Source organism: Macrobrachium nipponense, chromosome 15 (assembly GCF_015104395.2).
Source record: "Macrobrachium nipponense isolate FS-2020 chromosome 15, ASM1510439v2, whole genome shotgun sequence".
Classification (NCBI taxonomy): domain Eukaryota; kingdom Metazoa; phylum Arthropoda; class Malacostraca; order Decapoda; family Palaemonidae; genus Macrobrachium; species Macrobrachium nipponense.
Window position 1 is genome coordinate 23,938,151 of NC_087208.1, and position 22,961 is coordinate 23,961,111.

The following is a 22,961-nucleotide window of genomic DNA, read 5'->3' on the forward strand; positions in this document are numbered from 1 at the left end:
AGCAAGACTACTTTTTTTTTTTAATCAGGGGAGAGCAAGACTCTTTTTGTGCCCATGTATATAGTTTAAATCTTGGCAAATCATTTGTGAGAGGGATGCTGCCTGTAGAGATTTTTCTCTGCTGTCCTCCTTTACTGATCTGAAGATACATATTTGTTTTGTGACCTAGATCATGATCTCTTCCTGAGTCATGAAGTACCTGGCTGAGAAGTTGGCAATTACTGTTATAAGAGATCTTGAAGCCTTTCTCTCATAGTTGCTATCCATACCTGTCAGGTTTTTTTTTTTTTTTTTTTTTTTTTTTTTTTTTTTTTTTACTTGCCTTTTATCTTTTTCAGGTAAGTTAGGACTCCTTCCTCTCTGTCCAGACAAAGTCATCAACTCCAAGTTTGGTCTTTTATGCCTTAGCAGCCTTTCATTTCTTCTAGATATACCCCTTTGAGGAGATAGGTGTGTACCTTTATGTCAAGGGAGAGGCCAACAGACCCTCAAGAGAAGTGTAAGATGAGTCGGCCATCTGCCCAAGGTTATCTATTCCTGCAGGGAACTTGTTTTGAAGTTCATTGGAGGTCTTTGGAATGGGTGGGATTGGAACTGTGGGTGATGTATGTAGCTGCCTTAGTGACAAGTTTCCTGTCTTGGCCACAATCTTGAAGATTGTCTTTTCATCTATACAATTTGCTCATAATTACCCATGCCCTGGGTAAATTAAGTATGTTAGATTCGGATGTCAGGTGGACAATTGGAAAGTAAGGTATAGAATAGGTGAAGTACAGAGCATTGGATTATACTGTCATCTGTCTTTGGTTCTGAAGGTAACAGAGAGTTGCCTTGATAGACATGCAGGATGTTTACTGTCATGTATCCCTTTATCCAATATGGAAAGGAAAAATGTACGATTTTCAGGTTCATGTTTCAGTATGGTTACCAGCCTTAAAAGTACTGACTTGGACCATGGCACCGTCAAAGTCAACTATAGATTTAAAACAAGATGTGGATCATCTGAGACCCAAGGTAAATTGTTACAAAGTCCTGTTGTATCCTTCCATGTACAAAGTATTTGGATATGAAAATAAACAACCTAATGGGTTTAGTTTGCCCCCTCACAAGACAGGATTTCAAGGATAATTTATTTTACGAGGGATTGTTGACAGCTCTGTAATCCAGAAACTATGCTGTAATACTGCTAGAGCACCTTAAACCCCCATCCCTCCCCAAGACACTCTTTACCCTCAGTAATTTTCAAATGAGGTCTACAATTTTAGCCAGCAAGATATTCCATTAAAATTGTCAGATCTGTCAGTCACAAAATCCTACACATTTCACAGCTGGTGCCTCTGGTTTGTAACTCCTCAAAAATGCTACTTATGACAGGTGTGGAACCAGCCAGGCTGCCCCACTACTTGAATGCTTAGCAGGCTGTCAGTTTTATGCAAGGGGCCTCTGTCATTCCCACAGTAGTCCAAAGACTAATTGCAAAAATGGCCCGGACTGGTTATTGTAACCCTAGAAGATTGATGTGTAGAGGTCCTGTGAAGTGCATGCTCTTTCTTATTCATTTCAAAAGAAACAAAATAGTTAGAATCATGGTTGGTCCTTTCCAGAGAAGGTACATGGATGACTTGGAGCAACCATAATTGCAAATTGGAGAACTTGCATGGGCACACACATATGACAGACTTGTCAAGAGCAGACCAAAGTACCTGTCCCTCCTACAATCATTAGCCCCCTTGAATGGGTAAGGGGATTGCAGTTTAAAGAAATTCACTTCTAACAATTTGTCAGCAATTCACTGCCAAATAAATCTTCACAAATAAATAGGAGGCCTACCTGATTTCAGCAGGAGCACACTGTCAATCCCATGTTCCTCTGCACTGAGCTAATAACCAGTATTGGTATGCTGATGAAATAGTTAAATCTGTACCATTAGTATTTCATCAATTATACACTATTCATTGTTTATAGGAAATTATTTCATTGATATTGGCATATTCTCCATTACCTGATAAATCTCAAGGTTCTTGTCAGATGTTTTTGCAAAAGATATAGTGAAGTTTCAAATAACATCCATATTATTGATAACTACTGACTATAAAAAAAATTGGAGTTTTAAAAGAAAAATTTCTCCAAATTAAGCAACGGGGAGCTTTTTTTAACTTATCTCAGTGCATCATGTGTCTGACTCAATTACATGGTTTTGAACTAGTGGGGATGGATAGTTTGAGGCGACCTGTGTTTGAAGGAGGTAAAGGGAGCTCCTGATCCTCTCCCTCTAAACTGTAGGAAAAAGCCTTGAAGACGCTTTTTCCTACAGTGTAGAGGAAGAGGAGGATCAGGAGGAAGATAAAAGTCAAAGAGCGCTCCCTTTACCTCCTTCAAACACAGGTCGCCTCAAACAATCCATTCCCAGTAAAGACACACATACCCAAAGGGACAGCAGCAGGAAAAGCAGGTACATCAGCAGGTTTGCAGGCAAAATCTTGAAGGAAAGTGAAAAATTATTGTGATGGGATCTTACAACAATGACCTTTGTGAGGAACCACTGGTCAAAAAATGAAAAGCTCCAAACTTATATAATTGTTAACCTTTTTTACGTTAACATTTTGTAGAATTGAGAGTAAATTAATTCATTTGGATTTAATAAATTATACAAGGATGAACAATAAATTTGGAACTACGTAAAATTCAGTACTTTAATAAAATTCTATATCCAAACATGTTTGCAAGTTTCATTCATTCACTGCCATTAAATACACATCATGCTACCATTCTAAATGTGAGAATTACAAAAGGCAAGACTGCCTTAAGTAAAATCTTAACGTAATAAATACAATCTGCATTGTTAAGAAAAAATGTACAACCTTCAACACACAAACCCTTTTCATATTAACAAAAAGAAAAGGAAAATGCAAAACATAAGGAGCTGAGAATCACTTAGCCCACAGCAATATTGTTGACATTATATATAAAAAATTGCACTGCCAAATTGCACAAAATTCTATTAATAAAAAAAAACATTTTGGCATTCTAAGGGCTGCTCTCAGTCCCTACAGTCTATTGGCACTATCTTCCTCTTATAACAACATAACTATGTACAACATTCAAGGAAATTATGATTGCAAAGCAAAATCTTGACAGGTGGCATGAAATTTGTACTAGAAAGACTGTGATATCTGCCAGATTTGCTTCATAAAGTATACTGTTTATGCATAAAAAATTACATGTAATGAATATACAAAATATTGATGTACACACTATTATTTTTGCCAATATTTCAAAATACAGAATAACTATATCATAGGTACATTCTACAGTAACCACATCATGATTACACAAACTTATTTTCTGAAACTGAGCAATTATGAGTCGAGCCTATAAATAATTACTTTCTTTTTTATCAGTTTTTCTTGATCAGAGCCTGCAAGTTTTCTATACAAAAATTTTCTTGATCAAAACCTGTAAGTTTTATTCTATGGCTGAATTTTTCTTGAACATTTAGCTTGTCTAGTGAAGTTTCTGAGAACTGGGTACACTATTTTACTGCTATTTACAAATTACACTAAAACTGTGTCACACAGGATGAACACTAGTACATAATTGTATAAAAGTTTAAGAATTAATAATTTCAGTAACAATAAGAATACTTTATAAAATACTTCAGGCTGCATAGATTTACAATATGAATAAGATTAATGAATATTTGAATTTTACAGTACATACTGCTTCATAATTTGGCAATAATTTGTGTTGTACATACTTCAAGTAATAAATTCTAAGAGTTTACAAGGGGTAAAATAATTTGTCTGTATGAAAACATTGTGACTGGAAGACAAATCAATAACAAAGAAAATTAAGCTATTAAAAATGACTTTAGTCTTTAATATACATTCAGTAATGTTATGAGTTAAATTTTTTTGCTGATTCAAAAAATGTCTTCTACAATACTTTGGTTTGGGGAGTTGATAAAGTATACTTAGAATTTTATATACAAGCTGAGCAATTACACTGTGCCAACATAATAAAGTAATCAACACTGAGAACTCCATTTTCCTTGTGTAACATAGCCTCATATACAGAAAACCTCATATACTGAACTATCAATTATCAAGTAAATTATATAGGCAGAGTTAAGAACAAATCAATGCAAGTGAAAAACACGTGTCCCTACAACTCATGTCCCTTATCAATTTTTTTTCTACCTTTAGTATGTCTTAAAAATAATCAAATGGCACTTGGATAAAGCTAAACTAAGGTATAAAAATATGAAGTACAGAAAAATGGAGATGGTGTAGTAACAATGACTACATTTTACATGTCAAATTTGGAATAGCTTCATGAAAACTTTGACAAAACATCCAAGACATCAACTCTGCCCACACCACTCATTAAACTAATACTTCCTCTACAATTTATCATAAACCTCAAGTACAGTACATACTTAGTAGGTTTAATCAAAATAAGATTTTAAAACTATCACTGTAATTACCTGTAATGAGACATAAGTGGCCCAAAACAAACAGCTGATAATAGTTAATCACAGCCACTGCAGTTTAACAATATAAACAATTCAAATTAAGTTAAAGCAGTTTCAAAAGAATACATAATTATAGGGTACATACATGACAAAACGGATGCATCTCTATTCATAAAGTACAGTATACTTCCACTTGGCATGAATAGAGTTCATATTCGGAAAAAGAATTCCCTCATAAAAATGTACAAAAGGTAATTTCACAAGCCCTTTTTGCTCACAGCTGTTGCCCAATTTCAGAGATTGATTCAAAAACATACATCCTAACCCCCGGTCTCTTGACAGATAACAATAAAAAAAAAAAAAAACCTACATTATTTTATGATTATCCTTACAGGAAAGACTAGTGAGGCCAAGTATGGTTTTTCCTAACTTGGTTCATGATTAGTAATCAAGAAAACTTGGGCCATGGATCACCGATGGCTACAATATTTCTCTCCTTCTTGTTTTGTAACTCTTCGGTATATTTCTTCAGGGAGACTATCAGGATCTGCTAAAACATTTGTTGTTGTGCTCAACTTGCGCATCGAGTTGGAAACCACTGTAAATAAAATTAACCAGTTAGACTGCAAGACAAATATAACAATATATATACTACATGAACCAAACAAAAACTTCTTTCAGTTTTCTTCTGAAGATTGAAAAAGAAACCCACAAAATCACTTTGTAACTTGTTTACTTCTAAGTATTTACATTTAGTTTTACTCCACACTCGAGTACTTTCAGGCCCTGTCTGTGGCTCATTTTCAAGAGATGTTTGGGATATTAGCCTGGGTCAAGGCCCAGCAGTCTTCTGGAACTTCTTCTCGTTGATCTGTCATTTATGTGATGGCTGTTCTGGTTTTCTTGAGAGTTGCCAATCCCCTCTTGTCGCTCTGATATCCTGAGCTGATGGTCAATGGGATTAACCCTTATGGTAAGGGTGTGGTCACCAAAAGTCTGTTGGGCAGGAAACCTAAACTCCAGGTCAGCAGGGTCAATCTTAGCTTCTTTTAATATCAAAGCTCGGCTTATGGGATCTTCTGAGGTAAAACCTTTGTTTCCTTCAATTACTTTAATCTCTGATAAGTGCACCCTCTACAACCCTCCTGTGACTAATTTTATTGCTTTTGTATATAAGCCTACTGTTTTTGAAATCCATCCTATGGTCATTTTCCCAACAATGTCTAGCTATAGCACTCCCCTGAGAGTTGAGCTGTACTGCCCTTCTATGTTCTTGGACTCTAGTCCTTATTCCCCTACCTAAAGTAAGTTTATCTTAGTTTTACCAGACCACTGAGCTGATTAACAGCTCTCCTAGGGCTGGCCTGAAGGATTAGATATTTTTACGTGACTAGGAATCAATTGATTACCTAGCAACGGGACCTACAGCTTATTGTGGAATCCGAACCACATTATATCGAGAAAGGTATTTCTATCACCAGAAATAAATTTCTCTCGTTCCGCGTTGGCCGGGCCGAGAATCGAACTCGGACCACCGAATTAGCAGCCGAGTGCGAAGTCCACTCGGCTAACGTGGGACTATTCCCCTACCTGATTCCCCCACATATCTGTCTCCACAATTGTTGCAATTGATTATGTATACCCCCGCTACATCATCTGTATTACTGTCTTCTTCCAATTTATTTTTACATACTTTGTTTTTTACGGTATTACCAAAGGTATATACAAATTTATATTTACTTTCTTTCATTTCAATAAGTTTGATAACAATATCCAGTTCACTTCAGAAAAAAGTAACAATAATAAACTGCCTTTTTTAGACATACTCATAGAAAGAAAAGAAACAGGATATGAATTCAGCACATATAAAAAGCCCACACATACAAACTCATATATTCATTTCTTCTCTTTTCACAGTCATGATATAAAAATAGGGGTTCTAACAGGTTTATTTCTTAGGGCAATGAGAACGTGTGACCCTTGCAAGATAGAGCAAGAAATAAATTACATCGATAAAAGCTTCGATGCATTAGCATACCTGGAATGGTTCAGAAAAAGGGCACTTAACAAAGCTAGAAAAATTTTTTACAGAGCAAATGTAGAGAGTACATGGAATAAAGAAAACAAGAAAATAGTTGCCCTCCCTTTTATGCCTAAAATGAAACAAATCACTTCAAAAATGAAAGAAAGTAAATATAAATTTGTATATACCTTTGATAATACCGTAAAAAACAAAGTATGTAAAAATAAATTGGAAGAAGACAGTAATACAGATGATGTAGCGGGGGTATACATAATCAATTGCAACAATTGTGGAGACAGATATGTGGGGGAATCAGGTAGGGGAATAAGGACTAGAGTCCAAGAACATAGAAGGGCAGTACAGCTCAACTCTCAGGGGAGTGCTATAGCTAGACATTGTTGGGAAAATGACCATAGGATGGATTTCAAAAACAGTAGGCTTATATACAAAAGCAATAAAATTAGTCACAGGAGGGTAGTAGAGGGTGCACTTATCAGAGATTAAAGTAATTGAAGGAAACAAAGGTTTTACCTCAGAAGATCCCATAAGCCGAGCTTTGATATTAAAAGAAGCTAAGATTGACCCTGCTGACCTGGAGTTTAGGTTTCCTGCCCAACAGACTTTTGGTGACCACACCCTTACCACAAGGGTTAATCCCATTGACCATCAGCTCAGGATATCAGAGCGACAAGAGGGGATTGGTAACTCTCAAGAAAACCAGAACAGCCATCAAATAAATGACAGATCAATGAGAAGAAGTTCCAGAAGACTGCTGGGCCTTGACCCAGGCTAACATCTCAAACATCTCTTGAAAATGAGCCACAGACAGGGCCTGAAATTACTCGAGTGTGGAGTAAAACTAAATGTAAATACTTAGAAGTAAACAAGTTACAAAGTGATTTTGTGGGTTTCTTTTTCAATATATATACTCTTCAAATCAACAAACTCCTGAGTGCTCTATTTTGCAGCTTCTCATGTTAAGAATATCAGGACCCTCTGCACAACCCTACAGTGCTTTAAATTAGTGCTTCGGTATGAAAGTTGACTATCCTTAATGTGTTTGGAAACCAATCTTTTAATGTTACGTATAAAATCTCGGCAACATATTGGCTACCCAGGAACATAGTTCTTTTCAGCCTAAAATATTTTTACTTAGATTCACTGATTGATTTACTGTTATCTGGCATTGTTGAGAATGGCAAATTTTATAAAACATATGGACATGATGACTAGATTGTATGAAAAATTGAATCAATGGCTTTTGCAAAAGACCTGCTCTGATACAAATCTAAAAATGCCACACACATCATAATCAACTTATTCCCTGAGGACTTTGACTACAATGTACCAGACATTCTAGTCTCAGGCCTCGGAGAGAAAGCTTCACCTGAGATCTCTAAGACTAGGGCATTCAATTAGCAAATGTTTGCCAATCAAAGGGACCAGGCAATCATCACAGTATGGTTGATTTTCATTACGTCTGTAATCGCAGCAGCCAATAAACTGGAACACAGAAACCCCTGAACACCCGGGGACGTATTGATGAGTCCGTGAAGACTCAGAGAACTCCATGACAAAACAAATGCACACATGGGCACAAAGCAACCAACTTGGAAGGAGAGCAAAGCATCTACTCTCCAAGGCAGTCAAAGAAAGACTGAAGCGTCATGAAATGCAGTGCATGGTCAATGACCAACTCCCACCTCGCATGCGCATGAATTGCCAAATCTCACAGATTCCTTGCTCTACAATCTTTTATTGTTTTAACCGTTTTCAGCAGGCACGAGAAGAATGATCCTATTGTTAAGACTGAAGGTTTGTTCTGCATGTGAACAAAGACCTGCTCTGATCCAAATATAAAAATGCCACAGATATCATAATCAACGTATTACCTGAGGACTTTGACTACAATGTACCAGGCATTCTAATCTCAGGCCTCAGAGAGAGAGTTTCACCTGATATCTCTAAGACTGGGGCATTCAGTTAGCAAATGTTTGACAATCAAGGGACCAAGCAGTCACCACAGTGTGGTTGATTTTCACTTACTTACAGTCACGTTACAAATTATTACATCAGTTGCCTGAATGTTTCAGATAGTAGATATTTATGGAAGTATTCAGCAAGCAGTATCTGGCAATTATTAGCTTGGCCCCACAGGTGCATGTGCTGTCACCAGGCGCATGATGTGCTATGGTGACAGACTAAGTTTCTGTGAATTGGTTACAGGTTGCCCTAGAGCAAAATCCTTTTACTGCACATGACTGGCTTACTCTAAAACAAAAAACAGTCACTCGCTAATGTATACCATGGCAGGATAGCTAAATAACAGGTTTAAAGGAAATTAAAATAATTATCATTCTTTCATATTTTTCTTCTTCCATAACTGTGGTATAAATTTTTTCTTGTAACTCAGGCTAACCATTTCTTTCGGTCTGAAGAGGGTTTTATTTTAGTGCTCAAAACTGTAGGCCTACATGTTATGCATATACAGCATTAAAAACAAAACTATTTATTATATTTTGTTTATTTATCATAATCAAAATATAAAAACAAATGCTTGGCTAGGCTTAATGGCCCTTGCCTGGTCTGTGAAAGGTTGAGAATCCAATAATATGCAGTATGATTTTATTTATAGGTATTTGATTTTTATAACCAATAATGTGTTCTTTTACAGCCATTATGCCACATTAAAATTATCATTTCAGTGTTGAATGGCCTAATTCTGAAACCGTATGGCGGAGGACTGAATTGGTCACTCCTTGAGAGAAAAGTTAAAACTCATGTGAGATCTATAGTGTGACTCATAGTACCTAAACTAGTTTTCAATGTTAGCAGTCTAAAAGGTTAGGGTTAGGGGGTCTTGGTAATCTGTACTACAAACATCGTGCAAAGGAAGACTGATGTTGAGCGTCAAAAGGTGGTTCGCCAGTATATACCTAATAGAAGACTTGGAATAGGTGAGGTTCTACAAGCACCTGTGGCCAACCTAATTCTAGCATGGTGTACAGAAGTAGTACGGAGTCTAAGATCTTTAAGTGACCTGGTGAAGCTGCTGAATATATTTCAAGCCCGTAATTCAAATTTGGAAAGATGAGGGGGCTTATATAATTTTAAGAGCATTTTGTAATCAGCATCCCCATGACGTGAGTGCCAGTACTTTCAATATATTCATGCCATCCAGATACCTAACTTATAGGTCTTTCAAATGAGGAACCATGTCAAACTACAGTCAAACGTTAAACCTTAAGAACCAGGTTATTTTTGCTTAGTGACAGGTTTTTTGGAACCTAACACTATTATAACTAGGGGGAGCATCTCGAATTACTCATATTTATCTTCTGAAATTAATTTATACATATTTTGTAATAATAAAAGTCATACTTCAACTTACAAGGTCTGAGAACATTAAGTGAGCACTGCTGATCCAACCATGCCAATGAAGATCGACATAGGTCCTCTAGGGAACTTGTGCCAACACTGTTATTGTAAGATTCCAAAAGTGGCTCAGTAATTAATGAAAAGATCCAAAACTTCCAGTTGGCAAGTGTACGCTCCTTGACATAACTGTTGAACATTTCCTTCAGTTTATTGTGGCTGGCATGAGTCATAGGTGCTCCAGTAGCAGGCAGTTGTGCCTGAGCATTACTGTAAAAAAAGAAAGAATTCTAAAAATACAGATCTCACCTGATGTTTGATGCAACAGCCTTTTATATACACATATAAAAAAGAACCTAGCAGATAAAAAGATAGGGGGCATCATGAAGTGATAAATTAAATTTAAAAAAATTGTGATAATGTTAAGCATACAAATATGTTAATCAAGGCTAAATGACTGATTTCAGAGAAGTTGCTAACTACCTTAACTTTTATGGAAACATTTTTGTCCTTAATTGCAGGGAGGGTACTAAATGCCTTACACATAAAAAACATCATTTTTTACATTAACTTACCTTATTTCCAAACTTAAAGTCTCAATCTGAGCACGGAGATTTTCTGCTTCTTCAGTAAATTGCTGCCTTTCTGTTTTAAGTTGCTGAATATATTCTGCTCCCTTCTGAAGTAATGCTGCTTTACTGATCTGAAGAAAAGCCTCTTGTTAATTTGTTCATAAATGCAACATTATACTTAAAATTCATATACTATATGAGAAAACTTATTACATTTATGCTTTCACTCATTTCCTGGTACAAAATTATCATTAACAAAAACTGGCTTCCACATTCATTACTATTAAATGACTCTTAAGAGCCTGCAACTAACTTAATGAGATACTTACTTTTGCATTTGGACTTTGACTAATGGATGGAATGAGCTGATGCATTATGTCAAAGTTGTTTTTAAGATTTGAGCGACGCTTTTGCTCTGCATTGATGTGACAAACTCTACGATGCTCCTTATATTGTACTCTTTCTGTATCACTCTTGGGTCTGTAAAATATAGAATAGGAGTGACAAACAGTAACAAATGTGTCTCAATATGTGTGTGGCAACTACAAACTTTATGAGCGAAAGCAATTAAATTTAAGTCTCATTTCAAAATAATAATTCCTTCAATCCAAATGCTAAAACCTCCACTAATTTTTCCATTCTTGCTGGAAAATCTTGGCAGTCAGAGTATTTATAAAAATGCTTGGCATGGCCCCGCGCACTTCAATATGCTGGCCTATGTCACTTACATAAGCCAACCCTACTTTTTATTCCTTTGTTAGTTTTTGCACCATCCAACTTTTCAATTTCTTTCATTAGATACATTCAAAAGTCACGAAAAGATGATTCAATTCAATCATTTAAAAAATAAAGTAGAAAATTTTAACTACAGTCTCACTCAAGACATGCTACATCATAAAACTTATGCGTTATGGGTTCAAGATCAACTAATTTGGGTGTAGTCTACTCTGTATAGCTGTAAGTGCTCTATTTTGCTTATTGTTATGTGTGGCACTAGGACTGCCATCGAAGAAAGCATGCATATTTGACAGCAAAGTCCTCTACACCCATAATTGGTACCGAATTAATTGCTTAAAATTTCAACTCTTTTGTACTTAAGATTCTTCATAAATCAATTATCCTCATAATTAAAATAAAAAAATGAAAATGCAAAAAGCTACATTTGTTAAAAAAAATATTGACTGCTTTTTTTAAAAATCTGCATTTACTGATGAGGCTACCTACCAAATAGTGCTTTAGTTTTGATTCTTATTTCCAGTTTCCAAAGAACTTGGTACAGTAAATCATTTGAACATTACATTTCTCATTTGTACTCTTACCACTATGTATCTGAAACCTTTTTTAGATATGGCTAAAATTATGTTTACATAAAGATATGCAGCCATAGTAATGGTCATTTATAAGTGACCAACACTGCATGTGTCTCGATTGTCATTCAAAACAAAATAATACCACTATGTACTGTCCACTGAGGGTGCAATTTGATCAAATATTTTAGAATGTTGATTTTTGGGATTAAGCCTCTTGCCTTCCAGCTCAAAAACATATAGTACAATATAAATTAAGAGGTACATGAATGATTTTGTTTCACTATATTCCCAGTTCTATATACTAAACTTTTCCTGATAAACTATTTCTATTCTATTCCTGGCTACAAACAAACAAAGATCAAACACTACTGTACTGTGCTGCATACCAACCTTCCTTTACACATTAAGTAGTAACTAGTTTAGATTCCGAGTTACATCATTACAGCACTTGGAAGGTCAACTTGCAGAGTATAAAAAAAAAGCTTGAAAGTCATGCCAGTCAAAATGGCACAACTTTGGATTACAGAAGACACCCAAGAAAAGTATGAATATAATTTTTCTAACATATTGTACTTCAATACCTGAAAGGTTTATTGGGAGGTGATGGAACATTCATCAAGGGTGAAGTAGGTTCTGGGTGGGGAGGAGACTGCTTTAATATCAGGCCTTTTGGGGAGCATGGACTCCATGGTGACATCTGAAAGTACAAAATCATGGTTTTAATTCCTTTAAAAATAGTCATGACTGAATTTTTGCAATAATCATCCATGTTCACTCTGGAATAAATCTGAACTTGATTCCTTACACTGCTAATACGAAACAATTTCCATTCCTCACCTGTGTGAAAGACTGTGTCTTGAGCGTGGATGGAGTGACAGCTGACAGGGTGATTGGAGCAACTAGAACAGATGTTGAAACACCTGGTTTAGAACTATTACTTGTAATGCTACAAAGATTACTGTTGCTGCTACTGCAACTGCTACTTGCAGTGGTGTTGCCTGTAATGACACCAGGAATCATCATAGAGACTTTGACATTTTTACAAGCATTGACAGTCATGCTGTTGCTCAAGTTGTTTAACTGACCACTTGCATTGATAGTGCCCAGTTGATGACTGCTGGCTGATTGACTACTGCAGTTGACTGGACATGAACCTAAAATGAAAATTTGGCGTTAAACAATTCATCATGATATCAAACTAAATCATTCTAAACAATATGATCAATACTTATTTAATAGTGTTCTATTCTGGTGTACAAAAAACTGAAAGCATAATATTATGATGTAGCATCCGTTGAAAGCTGACATACATTAACAAAGTGTTCCTCAATTAGATAAATTGAAATATGAGAAAATAAAAACAATCATTTTACAAATCAATGTTGAAGTTCAGTGAATACTAACCTGAGGTAAGGAGCTGAGCTAAAAGTGCTGACCCTCCAGGTGTGGTGGCAGCTTGTACTGGTGCTATCACAGGCGCGGATATGATTGCAGTTCCTGCTGCTGTTATGGGCCCAACAGAGGGAGCAGGAGCTAAATGGGGCAAGGAGGTAGCTATCACAGTGTTAATGGAAGGACTCAGGCCGGTCAAAGACGTTGCTGCTACCGTACTTGCCACCTGCTGAGGTGCTAGTGTTGGGGTTCCCACCAGTCCACTATTGTTACCACCTCCTGAACTGTGAGACCTTCGACGAGGGTATGACTGTACAAAATATAAAGATGAGGAACTGAGAACAACTGACCAGTAACATCAACATTACTGAAATAGCATTGCGTGGGCCTTACAGGTTAATTTTCCAAATAAAACCTCTCCTGAACATTATAAACATTAATACACAGTACTCTTGACATTAATGGATTTCTATCATTAGCTAATTTAAGACAAACTGCTACACCATATTATATGCATAATTGTCTGCCAGGTATAGTACACATTCAGTACTACACTGATGCAACCAAATGTAGCCATAACAACCTAACATAGAAAATATAAGACAAGCTTCGCAACTGTAAAATTTACAACAAATTTTAAATAGAGCTTTTAAATATAACCTATGTAATATAGAGATTTTTTATATAATCTATATGAAAAACAATCCATGGCTCAAGTAATAAAAACCCACAAAGGGAAGTTTTATGTAAAATAAATGCTAAAAGGTACATGGCTAGGTTGGACTAATCTAAACTTACATAAAGCTTTCAAAAATAAAAAACATGAAAATGTCAAAAAAGCTAAACTAATAGAATTTAAAAAATATGTAACAAAAACTCAATACCTAACTTACAGAATTTTCTTGCTAGAATATCATGCAACAAAAACACAGGTACTAAAGTTATTTGTAATAAATATTGCATAACAGAATTTTCTTGGAACTACAATTCACTATCAGAACCTAAAAAAGTAGAAAACAGAAATACTTCTCACTAGATTTGCCAATGTGGAAATGAAAACATCTTTGTACTGATGTATTTTCAGAAATTTTGAACTTTATCTAAACTTTTAGATAAAGCAAGAGGAAAATGAATGATCACACTCGTATACAACTGGAACTCAACTGAAGCAGGAATTTGGTCCAGGCACCACCCTCCACCCCCCCCCCCTCCCCCCCCAATCTTCACCCAGGAGAATAAATAATGATACACATTAAAATCCCCTCCACGAAGTGAAGTAGTATACACCCTATACTATCATCCATTTGCTTATACATGCCATTCATAAGCTACTCATTTACTCTTTGTATACACACATGAAGTGCTATAAATATTTTCCATATTATTTATAGTACTGCAATAACTATGTACACTAGAGTAAACACAACTGATGTTATATTATTTTACTTAAGAAATATTATTCTAAAATTGTGCATATTCAGTACCGCACTGATGCAACCCCATGGAGCCAAAACAACCTAACACTTTCTCATTAAAAATTTTGAAATAACATCAACAAAGACAAAATTCACTAAAAAATCCAGAAGACAAAACTCACATCAATCCAGATGACATTAAATCCAGGAGAAAAAATTCACATTAAATCCAGAAGACAAAATTCACATTAAATCCAGAAGACAAAATTCACAATAAAATCCAAAATACAAAATTCACATTAAATCCAGGACTCAAAATTCACATCAAATCCAGGAGTCAAAATTCACATCAAATCCAGGAGACAAATTTCACAGTAAATCCTAGAAGTAACTTCAGCCTTCTGACCACAAAATGACTTGTTTTGGATCTGTCGTAAAAATGAGAGCTCTCAGAGACCAAATCTAAGTGAATGCTGAAAGTCACTCAGTCATTCTGAATTGACAAATGCAAGATATGTAAGAGAGGCGATGGACTACCTGAAGTCAGAGATGGAAATGGAGCAGTACTACTATATAACCTGCAACATGTGTCACCCACTATGCAACTCAAAGATACTCCTTAATGCTGACCTTGTAAGCTCCCTTCATCTCATTAACACAAAAATTTCCCTTCTCTTCTCATGGTTTCTTTAGGCCCATCCTATGAGAATAAAACATGCCTCTATATTATCAGCCACAGAGTTAGTTAAGTAAATGCCAGGGAGTTTAATGCACTTTTGGGGATCTAGAGAGAAACCTCCTGGGCAGAAAAGGTTACATTAGTCATTCAGGTAAACTACAAGATGTGGCCCTAACCACTGTGTAGTACCTACATACAAATGTTTGCATTCTTTTTCCTATATTCAGCTTTTTATTTACTGCTTCCACAGAATACAAAGAATTCTGAAAGAAACAAAGTAAGCTTCCTGGTACATAGTGTTATTCACATATATCTTGAAGAAAGAGTGACATCTTTTATGAAATATTAAAATCAGGCGTGCACTTTGGACAGTGGTGTCCAAGTGGTTAGTCAACCATAGCCTTTTTTTCTGGTTTTTTGATGGGGGCTTTGTTCTCTTGCTTATATGGAAGTATAAATATTACGCAGTAATAATTTCATATTGGCATTAGTATGTATTTTCCTCATTCTTTTTATGTACAGTTATACAGTGTTTGTGTTATGTGTAATCCTGCTACACGATGGCCTTTGTCTTTACCTTTTATCTAGTTTGTATTAGCTTTATTCCTAATTCTCGAAATGAAAGTGACTTTCAAGCCATAATCAAAATGTATGAATTTCCGCCATGAGCTGCTCTCACAACACAACGCAGCACTTCATACGGTTTGGTCTTAATTGATTTTATTTTACTTCATGTATTATACCAGTCGCCACCCTTAAATATTAATGAAAATCCCAAACACAAATTTCAAAGAATCTTTTTGCCACAAGCCATACTACCAGACCTGTAAAGCAGCTCCTTACCTTACCTTGATGTACAGAAAATTTTAAAAGAAAGACAGAAATTAATAAATTTTATGGTAATTTGCATAAAATACAATCAACATCGTCCTTCATCATTATGATGAAACTTCGACTGCTCGAATATGTAAGTATATTCAGCGTACCGCTAAAAATAAACAGTACATAGCCTTATTTCTGCAAGATTTTTCGAGTGGTCGGAAAATTTACGTAATATTACTCTTACCTAATTCCGTAATTAGATAAGACGAACTGCTGACGGTGGGGCAACGACACGAAATAGTATTTTATTTTCAAGAACCAATGTACCAACAAAAAGAACTTAAAAAAAATAATAAAACGACGAGAGAAAGGGCCTTTGAACAACGCTGAGAATGGGTCTATGATAACGATGTGAAAAACTCCACTGATGTGCAATGAATTCCTCCAACTAAGCTTAGTCAGTGGTCATACTCAAACTGTAGTACAGTGGATGTCTGCAGTTCGATAATCTGCGACTAAAATGCAGAGTTGAACGCCTTATTAAAGTTACTTCAGGGAGGACAAGAACATTTCAAATATTGTCTAAACACAACAGCAGTTTGATTCCAAAATGATATAACAAAGAAATGTGGTAACTTTAAAAAGGTATTGTGTTTCCACGTACAATGTTGTCATATATTATGTACTGAATTAAAACATTCAAGGCAATATTCGTACTACTTTCAATGTGCACGTTGCTCTCCATTATCTGCAATGCCTTCTACTCAGTAGGGACAGTGTCCATCAAGATGTGCAAAAGACAACAAAGATTAAATATCCCGACTGCTGACTGATTTATTAGTTGGTCCACCTAGCATCACATCATCACCACGATGAAGGAAAATGAAGATAGTTTACCCTTACTCTTCATACAATTAATTATTGTTCCTTACAGCTTAGTCACCGGTTAAATGTTATTCTATTAATTTTCTATCTTTTTTCAAAAAAAGGTGCTACATGTACTAACCCATCACTAAAGCAGACAAAACAAGTGATAAAAGCAACCCTCAAATACATCTGGTGTTGCGACATGCAAGTCTGAAAAAGGAGGCATTAAGAAGACGAACAATAAACGGGAGAGAAAACTCCCTGACGCCGTCATCAGAATCCTTGACATTATCCAATGCAGTCAGTCGAGTCAAGGGCTCACTGCACCACATAACAAAGGGCTGCTTCCTTAACAACTCTTTACGAAGTCTGAGCGAACGACAATACTCGCCTCTTGCTAACACATACGAACACACTTGCATCGACCAGGATTGACGCTTGTGTATGCAGACGTCGGAAGAATACAAATCATTTATCCTGTTGCGAAAAAGCCTCTGCAGGCGACAACAAAACAGGTATTCCGGAAAGAGAAGACCATATGAGGAAGGGAGCTCTTGCGAAAATCATGACCCATCGTGGACGGCTGCTAGACACAGGGAAAATGAATCTTCCAGATACTAGATATAAAAACAAAACCGATCAGGATTTATACCAGTGTCCCATTCTCCTGTGGCACAGTACAATTGCACAAACACATACACACATGGTATATGTTTATATAAAACAGTGAACACTCGCGCCAAGTTGTTTTTTTTAATCTCTTTCATCCCTGGCTACGACCTACAACAGTCGACCATTAATTCATTCACCGCGTAGGTCAAAACACCGATTCCCCAGACTGAGCCAGGAGAGAGAGAGAGAGAGAGAGAGAGAGAGAGAGAGAGAGAGAGATTATAAAATGTCAGAAACTCGGGTTGGCAAGGTAGCTAATTTGATAGAAAGCTAGTTTGGCCTGGGTAGAGAGTATAATGAGAAGCTATTCCATATAGGGAGGCATTATGGAAATGCTCCATCAGAATTCCGCGAGGGAGCCAGAAAACATCTCTAGTCCTCAGCTTCCGTCGCAAAGCCATAACATCAACCTTATTCATTCTTCTCCTAAAATGCCGTGATCCAATGAATCGAGTTTCACCAGAAGGCCTTTCCCCAGATGAATGGTCCCTTGCAACCACAAGGGTCCACAATGACATGAAACAACAGCCCCGTCGCTACTGGTGTTTGTAAATACTAGTGATTCAACTAGTTCCGAGCTGTCTCGCACCTTCTCCGTTGCCATTTAAGAAAACTCTCGACCTATGACCGAGTCCGACTCCTGTCCATGAGAAAGAGTCAAATAAAATAATGTGGATCAGTGCACACACCTTTTAAACATCAGCTGTGGCCAATAAAACAAAAACATGGTAGTACCCGGAATCATTATTTACCCTTCACCATCTTTAATCATAAAAACATGCTTTACAAATAGGGCTTATAACATCCACATAAAAAGGTGGGAGTCATGTGCAAATCTATGATTAAATACCCCACAAAGACTCTATTGGCAAAATCTAAGCCACTTGTCTCTTGTTGGCAAAATCGCCCGATACCCCAAGTACGTTGACCAACAAGGCCACTAGGATGATCACGTGGTCACCATCAATCCGACCACCATTGGCTGGAACCAGTTATTTACCACCCCGCTACTGGCTGCGCCTTTACTGCCAGCATTATTATTATTATTATTATTATTATAGCACAGTCATACATCTTAGTCCATTTAAAATCAAGAACTGAGGTAAGTATGTATATAGTTGAGTTGGTCTTCACTGAAAACAAAACAGAAACCTATCCCACCACAAGGAAATCGATTCAATGAACAAATTATGTACATTCAGCGCTGAGAAAATCCTTCGATGCACACGAACTCGAGAGAGAATAAATGTTTGCTCGTCACAAAAAGGGACTAAAAAGCAAATAGTTTAAGCCTTAGTACTAAAGATGCATAAGTTCACCATTTCGCTATCTTGACTTGATAAGCAGCACAGCGCATTGTGTCGCTTACCCGCGTCTTCCTCCTTATCTAAATACTAATCAGGAGAGAAAAAAATGGCCCTCCCTCCGACGAAGTGGGAGGCAGCGGCAAAGGGTCCCTACTGATGAGTACCAGCATCGAAGCCCCACCGAGGCCCCCCCCCAACAGACAAGCCTCCTACCCACCCTTTTAAACTCCACTCCAAGGGCTTGCTAGCCTCGTGGTCTTCTAGCCTCTAGACCAGCTGCACCAGTCACTAATACAAACCGCCTCCCTCCGGCGTCCACAGAGGGGCCTCTGAGGGTAAGAAGAAGAAGAAGACAACATGCTGGTATTGTTAACAGCAAAAACCTTCGCAGACGCTTCTTTACGAAAACACATCATCTGAGCTTGAATGATCGGTTGGTGGTAAAACTGCGTCTTTACGAGTGTAAAGGAAAAGAACTCTTAGCACAAACTGTGTCTAACAATCAGCATCCTTAATATATCATCATATATTAGAGTAATAATGCCTATTTATATCAACACGTAAGTCATGTCCTCAATCAGCTACAAGTACAACTTACCACACATCATAATCACATAGTAGACATTTATAGCTACGCAGAAATGCATACCAAGTAGGCATCAATAAAACAGAATTCAATCATCAATGTCATTCATGAGAGAGAGAGAGAGAGAGAGAGAGAGAGAGAGAGTTGCCTGTTCAGGAAGTCTACTGATAAATATACTATTCCAAGGTTTATTATCCTTGCTTTGTTCCTCAAGTATTTATCTCCGTATATCTGCAAGATACGTTACTAAATGAAGGTTAATGAAATTCATGGGCACAGAACACGAGGCACAAGAAGAAGAAGGCACGAACGCCAAAGATGCCAACACCTCCTCGCTCACAGACGCTCGTCATGGAAAACCACAAGTCGATATTGGAAGAAACATAGGGACTGACAGATGGATAAATCTGTAGATACAGAGATCTTACGAAAGAGGAAACAAGATGATATGTCGCAGTTCGCCTTCAAGTGGCTTGACCTGAAGAAGAGACACTAAACGATACCATGGTTGGAGAAAGAACGACAACCCCTCCCCGCCCTACCCCCCCATCGAACGAAATGGAAGGAACACGAAGAAATGTTAAGGCAGCGTTGACATCTATTTGGAAGCAATGTCTAACAAGAGAGGAACTACTGAAACGTGGTGAGACGGCAAAAGAAGAAAGAAAAGACGATGGACCCACGATCATAAATACAATGAACTGGCTCAATACGGCAGCAGCTGCTCTTTCTAAGCAGAAAAAATCATGTGTAGCCGAAACGTGGGCGACACAGCCATATCATGAAGACCTACGACAGCCTTAAGAGACGCACAGTAAGCAGTGCAACTTCTCGCCAGTGACAGATAAGCACGAAAGAAAGAAAATATCAGTCGGCAACTTTCGAGCAAATCAGTGAAGTCAAGTCGAGAATCGGACGACAAGATCAAATCAATGTTTATTAACTTATCCTAAAGAAAAGGGTCCTTTCGCTCAAGGGGCTTCATTAGTTTTTAAATGATGTCTACGCACACAACACATTGCAACAAATAAAATGACTGGTTTTCCAGTCTCGCAAATAAGACAGAACAGCAGATGGGGAGCTGGTAATAGCAGGCAAAACTTTTGATTCCTAATTAAAATGAAACTCTTCTTCTTTGCATGAATGTTATGTTTAATCATTCATATAACGTAAACGAATACTGTGAGACCTAAAAATCGATTGTCTTACTGTAGTCTTTATTTGACATGATCAGGTTCAGAACTTCTTCCACCTCTTCTTTCATCGACGGTTATTCCGCTTTCTTATTCTACAATACAAAAGGAAGCAAACAATGAATGTAGCCGAATGCAACAGACTAATCAAACTTTCTTCACAAGTAACAAGAAAATGTTGCCGGCATAATGTGGCGACCAAATCTTAAACGATATTCTAAGACTCAATAAATAAGAAAAACAGCCGCGTCATCGAACGCGGACTCAGAATCCAATCTCCCCTTTCAAGTGAAACCAGCCTCTGGTACCGTATCGTCACTCACAGGGGCTATATTACTCTCTTAATAAGACGTTTGTAAGAAGTACCCATGGCCATCCACATACTGTATATGACGTGAATACCTCTCTCGATCAGATTCCTCGAACAATAAGCAAGTGGTCAATCGGTAGAGAGCTTGATTAGGTCTTCAAGTCAATGATATTAATCCTAAAGACAGCCTGTCAATTCTTATCCGTCGAGCATCCCAAGAATGTGCCACAAACGAATGCAGGGTCTGGGTATCAGACTCCAGAGAGTGTCCGGGCTTTTCGACTGCCATTGTGCCACCCAAACAATTCTTCTTTTTTACAGAGATTCATTTGCCAGGCGTTGCATTCAAATTCCTTACGTTATCATCGTAAACTGTTCTGTGAGGACGCTGATGACAAACGCCAGCGTGATCTCCGAATATTAAAACCAAATGCATGATGTTAATGTCTCGTCTACTCTGGTTCAGTGTAGTACAACAGGTTAAGGTCCGATAATATCTTGATCGGGAAAAAGTCGAGACCCCTATTCCGAGATGCACCGCTAACAACCGACCCTTTCACAACATTTCTTTACCGAAAGCGACAAGTTTTGGTAAATGGCATCTACAATTTAAAATATGGACCACCCGCCGGAGACTATTTCTGGCTGGCTTTCGCAACACACAAGGATGCTGTAACTCTATCCCACACAACAGAGACCCATGACGACTAGAGAAGACCTTCATAGCAGCATCCGAACCCTCAGGAATCGCAATTTGTTGATTCTTGTCAAATAATTGTCCAAAATTAAATAGAAAAGCGTTTTACTCCTCGCTTCATGACTCAATAAAGATGAGGAAGGGAGACAACACAATCACAACTTCCTTACAAATGTGATCACAGTCGAAATCACAAGTTCCTTAGAACTAATGGGATACTGAGAACATCCCTCTATCTATTAAAGTTTATCGCATATTCTACTTGTAAAATAAATTTATACTAAGATGCAAGTGTCCCTGAAATTTAGATAATGAGCGGTAAATGATACAAAGATGCAACAACCAGTGCAAAGAAACACTTTCACGAAATCTAAAGCAGGCATGCGCATTCGTGGAACGAATATGTTATAGTAGTCACGGCCAACGTTCCCAACAGCCAAGTTTCAAGGAAAAGGCCGCCAAAAAGCAGCCTGTCTTTACTGGCAAGAAGACTGGTCTTCTGGCTACTAAACTAGACTACATACAACCCTGTCTGAAAAGAGAGAGAGAGAGAGAGAGAGAGAGACCGTCAAACCAACTAAAATATACCTAAAGAATGGTGGCTGCTAAAAAAGAAATGGCTGCTAAAAAAGAAATATAGACGAAAAGCAAAAGCTTCTTGTCAGGCATCATCTCAGGCCAAGGTCAGCAGAGAGAGAGAGAGAGAGAGAGAGAGAGAGAAGAGAGAGAGAGAGAGAGAGAGAGAGAGAGAGAGAGTGAGTGATCGCCACAAGATTAAGATTCTGCTGACACTCCCCCACCCTGAAAGGCCTACGCAGCTGTTTTTCGCTCCCTCCCAAATTTCGATCCTTTTTGCTTAGCTTAATCTCAAGTACATATTCACGCTGCAATTATATATTTCTAATGGAGCAGTTTCCTTGTATTCTCCTAATGTTTGGTTACATGATCGAAAAGCAAAATGAAATGTAGAAGATGCATACTAGACTAAGTCCTCCCGAGTACCCAACTTAGCTAACCATATAGTTCGCCAATTTGTGACTCGTCTAGAAAGTGGTCAAGAAATAAAACCTACTATTAGTATAGAGCTACTCAGGCCATTTCTAATCAATCTGCTGCTTGGAAACATTACCCGAAGTCGAGATAAAATCGGAATAACAGGCGCGCCCGGCCCTGGAAGAAGACCTCTGCTGCCGGACTTCGACACCCAGTCAGATAAGCAAAGCCTACCCACCAGTGAGTCACTGACCTCCAGTAAAGGTCCCTGATA

At 37.4% G+C, this 22,961-nt stretch overlaps 1 protein-coding gene across 1 annotated transcript in view; it reads right to left on the minus strand.

The window, feature by feature from the left end:
• Positions 1–2,679: 2,679 nt before the first annotated feature.
• The window catches only part of LOC135227033 (MLX-interacting protein-like), a 233,092-nt gene continuing 212,810 nt past the window's right edge, over positions 2,680–22,961 (minus strand). The window contains exons 8-14 of the mRNA XM_064266822.1: positions 13,159–13,456; positions 12,592–12,908; positions 12,336–12,451; positions 10,774–10,924; positions 10,448–10,575; positions 9,889–10,142; positions 2,680–5,072 (exon numbers count right to left, since the gene is read on the minus strand). Of these exons, the coding sequence (XP_064122892.1) occupies positions 4,945–5,072; positions 9,889–10,142; positions 10,448–10,575; positions 10,774–10,924; positions 12,336–12,451; positions 12,592–12,908; positions 13,159–13,456 (1,392 nt within the window). The 3' untranslated portion in view covers positions 2,680–4,944. The remainder of the gene's footprint in view (positions 5,073–9,888; positions 10,143–10,447; positions 10,576–10,773; positions 10,925–12,335; positions 12,452–12,591; positions 12,909–13,158; positions 13,457–22,961) is intronic.